This window comes from Aythya fuligula, chromosome Z (assembly GCF_009819795.1).
Source record: "Aythya fuligula isolate bAytFul2 chromosome Z, bAytFul2.pri, whole genome shotgun sequence".
NCBI classification, from domain to species: Eukaryota; Metazoa; Chordata; class Aves; order Anseriformes; family Anatidae; genus Aythya; species Aythya fuligula.
The window spans coordinates 69,662,323-69,669,233 of NC_045593.1; the positions used below are offsets into that span (position 1 = coordinate 69,662,323).

Consider the following 6,911-nt stretch of genomic DNA (forward strand, 5'->3'; position numbering starts at 1 on the left):
ACCAGACGAAGCTGGTAGACCAAGTCTCTGATTTTCCATTTGATTGTGTTTGGACGTGGCTTCTTTGTATATGGGGGGCAGGTCGCTGTGCTGCCATCCAGAGGCTTTCCACAAAGCTGAGCACAGGGGTAATGCCATGGATTCACATCAGGGTTTCACTGCTCTGTTCTGCACTGCTGGTCTTACCCTGGTCTTACAGGACGTAGCAGACTTGTGCATGCAGCAGTATGCTGTGTCCAGGCTTAGCTGCAAAAGGCTGATGGGGACTTTTGCCCTTGCAGTGCACTTCTTCTCACCGTGCAGTGCTGAGACTTGTCAGCTACTGTAGGCTGTTTTTGTTCTTGTGGTGCACTATCGTCAAGGTATCACCTTAACCAGAGACAGTAAGGGAACCCGAATAATTCGGTGTACAGTGCAGACATGCCCTTCATCCTCCTGAGTCTGGCGGCCCATATGGCCTTCACGTAGAAGCAAGCAGTTTTTCGTATTATATCTACCCCTGAAACATGGCCAAGTACCCAGTGATGTCTTGACATGCTGCGCTCTGTCGAGAGCTCGCTAGCTTCCCTCCTGTGGAGCTTTGAGGAAGTCTGTGTCACTCCAAGGTGGGGTTCAAGTAAGGTGTTCCTGACTCGAGGTGACCCACGGGTGATTCTAGCTGTTTGTTTTTCCTGTGTCCTGCCCAGAATGACCTTTCTGTGCCTTTAGTGGAGGAGGATCTGGATGGCTCCTCGGGGCTCCTGTTTCCCTTCTACGACTCAGACACGAACATGCTTTACGTTGTTGGAAAGGTGAGCGCCTTTTGAGTCAGCAAATGCTGGTCTGATTCTCCTCTTAGCCTGTGTTGTGTCACCAGCATTGTTCAGACCGAAGTCATGGGTGCTCCTAAGGCACATCGGCCTGAGGACTGATGGGGTGGGGTCTGAGGATACTGCGGTGTCAGGCCATGTTTTCTACTGCAGACAAGCCGTGTTTGTTGTGGGAAGGTACGCTGCAGATCCCCACACTGCAATTTGGGGGTAAATATTTACATGGGAGGTGCTTATGTTCCTGACCTTGCATGGCTTCTGGGGCCATACATTCTTCTCAGAGCCTCATGCTGGATAGCAGAACCTGAGTCATGTTCATTTCCTTTGTGTTTAGGGTGATGGAAATATACGGTACTATGAGATAAGCCCTGAGAAGCCATATCTGAACTACCTGACGGAATATCATTCTCATTTACCACAGAAAGGAATTGGTGAGTGTCACCGTGTATGTCTAACACCACATTTAGAGGCACAGGGTGTTCCTTGCCCTTTGGGACTCTGCCCCAAGATTTCCAGCATTGAACTCCTGTTGCCATTGTTTCCCTCCAGTGTACAGCGTCCTGATTTTATTGTCATAATCTTTTTAAAAGTCACTTCATGAAATGGAAATGTGACATCACCTGTGACATCACCTGCCAGGTCTGCTCAGTTCTGGTCACTCTATTTCCAGTTCATGAGAAGGAATAATGAACAGGAGGTTCAGCACGAGAACCACAAATCCTGTGTGTAACCATGTGGTCTGACAGAAAAAAGAAAAAAAAAGAAAAAAAAAGAAAAAAAAAAAGATTGACTTTACTCGTAATTTGTGACACTGAGACAGTTTTGGGTCACAGTTTCAGACCACACTGCTGTTGAGTTGGCAGTCCAACTCCTGTTGTTCAGTGGTCCTTTGTTTGGTGGTCCTTTTTCCATGATGGATGACACTAACTTTCTTCAGGAGATTTATACCTTGTTTCTTTTATGCTATCCCGCCAGGAATGATGCCAAAAAGAGGCCTTGAAGTGTCGGCTTGTGAGATTTTCCGTTTCTACAAACTGATCCCAACTAAAAGCTTGATAGAGCCCGTCTCCATGATTGTGCCTCGACGGGTAAGTGAGCCTCAGGTCATGCCTGTGTCGGGGACAAGTATCAGTGAATAAGAGGGCAGTGCCTCCTCTCTGTGCCTGCTGGGTGGCAGGAGAGCTGGTAGAACAAGGGATTTTCTTTTTCCCTGTCTGAGGCACAAAGCTGGTCAGCTAGTAGGGCAGTCCTGCCAACTATCCTTGGTTGGGTAACTCAGATCTCCATGTAGTGGCCAAATTTCCTGTGCAGGACACACTCAGCAATCTCCTCTGCTCATGTGCCTCATTGTCAGGTCAACTGGCTGTACACGGCAGTGAGTGCTCTTGGCATACTCCCTGAGCTGAGGTGAAAGAAGCTTCCTTCTCCACCACATTCCAGTATGATCCTTCTGAAGCAAAACCTTTCTGATGTAGCGACTCCTTTGTTTGCTTGCAGTCGGAGTCATACCAGGAAGACATCTACCCCTTGACCACTGGAGCCCAGCCAGCACTGACAGCGCAGGAGTGGCTGAACGGTATTAACAAAGGTCAGCACACAGAGAGCTCCCCAACCCTTCAGCTCCCCAGGGCTTGGGTAAGATGCCGCTGGCCCTCTGGCCTGGGAAATTGGAAAGAGGAAGAGGAGAGATGTAACAAATGTAGCTGTAGACTAAAATAAATTAGTGGCTGAAATGTTCACCGCTGTGAACTCTGGAAAGCTTTCCTGTCAGGTGCTTCCATGTTCATCCCTGCAGGCTGGTTGAAAGAATTGCTTACTGCTGATTTCTGAATGTGGTTTGTGAGTGCTAACCAGTCACCTGCCTCCCTCCCTAGGACCTCTCTTGGTGTCCTTGAGACCAGGCTCTGGAAATGTGGATTCCTTACCACAATATCTCGAGCCAGAGCCACGGCTGAAAACTACTGACCATTACCAAGGCCGGGGAGAAGCAACGGCACCAGTGGAGATGCAGAAGAAAAGTGAAATCCAAGACAGTGGAAAGCAGCTGGAAGTGAGGGAGAGGTTGCCAAAAAAGGACCAAACGCATCTTTCCAATGGCTTTGACGTATTTGAGTGCCCACCACCAAAAACTGAAAATGAGGTATGAAGGCCTGGGTTGAAGGGTTGGGGCTGGGTGAGGGGAGACCCAGAGTCAGCTGGCTAAAAGGTGCCATTCATAATGTAGCAAAATCCAGAGAGGGTTTATTCTGCAGAGCCTAGACCAGTGTGAGGTCTTTGTGGTGACTGGAAAGCCCACAGTCATTGGCAGCTCAGGGACATTTTTGAGTAGATGCAGCTTGTTTGCATTTAGGAGCCCTGGAAGGCTTTTCTTCCTGCAGCCATGCTCAGACACCCATTTTAGCTATGCAAGATTTTAACATCTGCAGCTTGACAGGGTAGGAATTTACAGAGCTGAATTTCCCTGTGGTGTGAAAATGATATTATTCTGCGCATCTCTTAACCTGCCCCCTGAGGTTACAGAAGCAACCCTTTCAGAGCTGGGTGCTCTGCTGCATGCACAGTGAAAGGCCGCGCTCGTCTCACCCAGTGAGGAAAGAGCATGATCAGAAGGAAGAAGGATAAGGTCCTAAGGTCAGAGTAGGAGATGTGGCAGATCCAGGAATCTAGAGTCCAAATGCTCTCCTCTGTTTCATCAGCATTAGGCAGGCTGTATTTTCTGTTGATTTAAGCAGAGTAGCATTGCCAAATGTTTCTGAGAAAAGACTTATGTTCACAGCCCAAGCTAGCAGGAGACTGCTGATGACCATTTTTTTGGTTGAAAGTCCCCTCCTTAGGTGTCATTTTTCTCATAAATGATGTGGCAGGACTGGTAGCAGTTGACAGGATCAGTCTGTGCTTCGTTAGTGTAAAGGAAGCAAAATGTGTCTTTTCTTCCAGCTTCTGCACATGTTTTACCGACAACAGGAAGAAATACGTAGACTGCGTGAGGTGGTAAACCAGAGAGATGTCCAAATTAAACAGATGGAGCTGGAGCTCAGAAACCTCCACATGGTCATTGGCATGTACTGAGGGTGCTGGCCTTGCAGCTCTTTGCACCTCCACAGCTGCAGCAGACTCCACTTCCTACAGAGAACTTCTAGATTTTTTGTCTGGGGGAAAAACTGATGCTTCAGGCAGCATGGACTTTCTTGGCTTGTGATGGTCACATTTTCCCATTCGACACCACACAGTTATTGATGGACATGATGAGCTTCTTCAGAGTCCTCTTGCTTGTCACTCACTCATGTCAGAAGATCATGCACTAATGGTAGTAAGACTTTGGAAAATCTTGCTCTTCTCGTCCTGGAGGAACCACCTGTCAAGCTCTAGGACCACAACCTGTTTTGCTGCCCCTATGACATGAGGATGGGAGAGTGAAGGCAGCTGCTGGCTTCTTTTCCCACCCCCAGACACAACAGCATGGCTCCCGTGACTGCTGTCCTCCTGCCCTGGGAGACAGCTCTGCAGCTGACTCCAAAGCAATCCTTATGGCCCTCTCTTGCCTCACAACTTGGCCCTGCAGCTTGTGGCTTTCCGAAGCTGCAGCTACCTTGACCTGGTGCTGGGGATAACCCTGCTCGATGCAGGAGGTTGCACTGGGGCTGCCAAGGGCCAGCACTTCGGTGATATGTGAAGGAGGATTGTCTGTTTGGAGTTCCCACTCTAACGGGGCAATGATGTGGGCTGTTTCCCACCAGAGAAGCTGCAGGTCTCTCGGCCCTTTCCGCCAGTGGCTTCTTCCCCTCCTTCTACCAAAGACACCCAGCCTGCTGCAAACCCTTCAGCAACAGTGCTGGAAGTGCAGTCTCAACGACGGGTGGATCGTGGGACCATGGCCAGCCATGAACAGCCCTTCCTGATTGATGAATTGTTGCATGTCCTTGTGCCCACAGCTGCTGCTTCCTTAGCTCCCGGGTGCCAGCGCCTCGTCCCGTGTCTGCAGCCACCTGTGGCTCTGTGCTCCCCCTTCCAGACTGTGCTGCTCCGTCCCTTGCACCTCTCTCTTTTGCCTTGGGCAAGATCAGCTGCAGGCTGCAGGTCCCATCCTCGGTTTCAGAGCTGGCCCCTGCGACCACATTTATGCAGGCTGTCCCCGTTGTGCAGAGCTGGGTCAGCAGCTGCACAGAGGAAGAGCATGGACACCCCTGTGCCTTGCTGGTGTCTGGGGGTCTCCTCTCATTTGCTCCTGAGGGCTGCGGGCTGATGGGGCAGAGCATGAAGAGAACATGCTGTCAGCAGCCCCGGGGTCTGAGTGCAGCAGCAGCTCCCGAGGGGGGAATGATTCTCCTTGCCCCAAATGCAGAGCTGATGCAGACATCCTTGTCCCAGACAGAGCAAGCAAATGCTGTTTAATCTGTAACCGTGCACATCTGTTGTGGCACATATAGGAGTGAATAGTATTGCCTGCTGGTTCCCTGAAGCCTGATTTTGTTTTTGTTTTTTTTTTTTTCCTGAAGTTAAAAATAAAAAATCTGTATAATCAGAAGTTCCTGCAAACATAACTCCCCCATGAAGGGGATTAAAGGCTGTGCACTGCCTGTGCTCATGTGAGATGCTCTTCTGGCTTCCACTGAAAGCAGTAGTCAGGAGGGAACTCATGGGCACTAAATGCTAACATATTAGAATCATACAAAGACTTCGGCATCTCATTTTCTCCACAGCAAAATCTTTACCCAGCTTTCAAAAATATTTAATTCATTTCTAACACAGCAGCAACTGGGTGCTAAAACATCATCAACATTTTTTGTCTCTGAAACATTACAGAGGGGATAGATGTTATTTTTCTTTCAGGAAAAGCCCTTTAGCATCGGTCACTTATTTAACACTACTCTTTTTGTAAAAAAAAATAAAAATATATATATATATTTGCAACAACATTGTTGAACCAAACTTCAGCTCATTTCAAGTCTTCTAGAGTGGACTTTCCTGCACCCTGTGCACACTCTGCAGTATGCAGATGTATGCGAAAACAGCTCACCCCAGACACAGCTTTAAATCCAACGTGAATCTTACACTAGAAGCGATCAGGCTTTTTCTCACCAAAGAGATCAGCTAGATAAGAAATCTCGTAGCTCACAGTTTTTCAGCCATGTCAAGCAGGCCTGACAGCTTCAGACTTCAAAGCCATTTTCACTGAGTTTAGTCCAGGAATATGACACTGTTTTTCAAGCTATTGCTACAGCAGGTATGAAGAAGTGCTTGACACAACCCCAGCACTCCATGTGATATGACACTTTCCCTGCCACCATGTTGGGTTTTGTTCGCTGGAAATTTTTTGCTTATTTTTCATACAGAATAAATTATTTAAATTATTTCCAAGTTAGAGTAATTTTTTTTTTTCAGGGGACTTTTATGTCCCCTTGAGGACTGCTTTATTGTCATGCTATATCTGGATAGCATAAAAATTGGTCAGCCACTATGGTTCTTATCTTAGGGTTGTGTTGATTTCAGCATTTCTGGAAAAGGAGTAGCTTTCATTTAGGCTTTGCTGGAGACCTTTGATAAGGCAAGACTACTTAATCAAACCTTGTTTTTCAGACAGGATGCCCATAAAAGTGTAGACTGTGAAATGTGTTTCAATTTGGAGCTCAAATGCAACCATAAATTTTTCAGAGAGAAATAAGTGGAAGAAATGTAGTTGCGTTTTAATGAACTGTGCCTAAATTGACTTACATGATCATTTTAACAGTTTCTAAAACTCCTAACAGCTTTTTAAAAAAATGCAAAACATGGGGATAAAGAAAAAAAATTGTGCAATGAAAAGCAAATGTAACTGAATAATAAATATATTTAGAATTTGTAATACAAGGTTGTTGGCTTCTCATTGTCAGGAAGGGGTATCACCTGCTGTCTCTTTCACTCGTGTGAAGGCAGGGCCCTATGTTAGCAGGCAGGCTGCGCCCAGCCTTACGCACATCGCTCTGCTGTTGTCTATCTTTCCCACCTGCCCCTGATGCTGCAAGAGGGTGGCCATTTCAAAGGGTTCTGCATTACACAGCTCCGTACGTCGTTTTGAGTAAACCACCCCCCTCTGGAAGGTTGTCCTGCATGGTGAGGTGCTTC

At 47.4% G+C, this 6,911-nt stretch overlaps 1 protein-coding gene across 3 annotated transcripts in view; it reads left to right on the forward strand.

Moving 5' to 3' along the window:
- Positions 1–6,600, forward strand: part of CORO2A (coronin 2A) — a 46,010-nt gene extending 39,410 nt beyond the window's left edge. For all 3 annotated transcript variants that reach the window (XM_032206276.1, XM_032206278.1, XM_032206277.1), the window contains 6 exons: positions 687–791; positions 1,144–1,240; positions 1,785–1,897; positions 2,307–2,397; positions 2,684–2,949; positions 3,747–6,600. In XM_032206276.1, coding sequence (XP_032062167.1) covers positions 687–791; positions 1,144–1,240; positions 1,785–1,897; positions 2,307–2,397; positions 2,684–2,949; positions 3,747–3,878 — 804 coding nt within the window. In that variant the 3' untranslated portion in view covers positions 3,879–6,600. The remainder of the gene's footprint in view (positions 1–686; positions 792–1,143; positions 1,241–1,784; positions 1,898–2,306; positions 2,398–2,683; positions 2,950–3,746) is intronic.
- Positions 6,601–6,911: the final 311 nt, after the last annotated feature.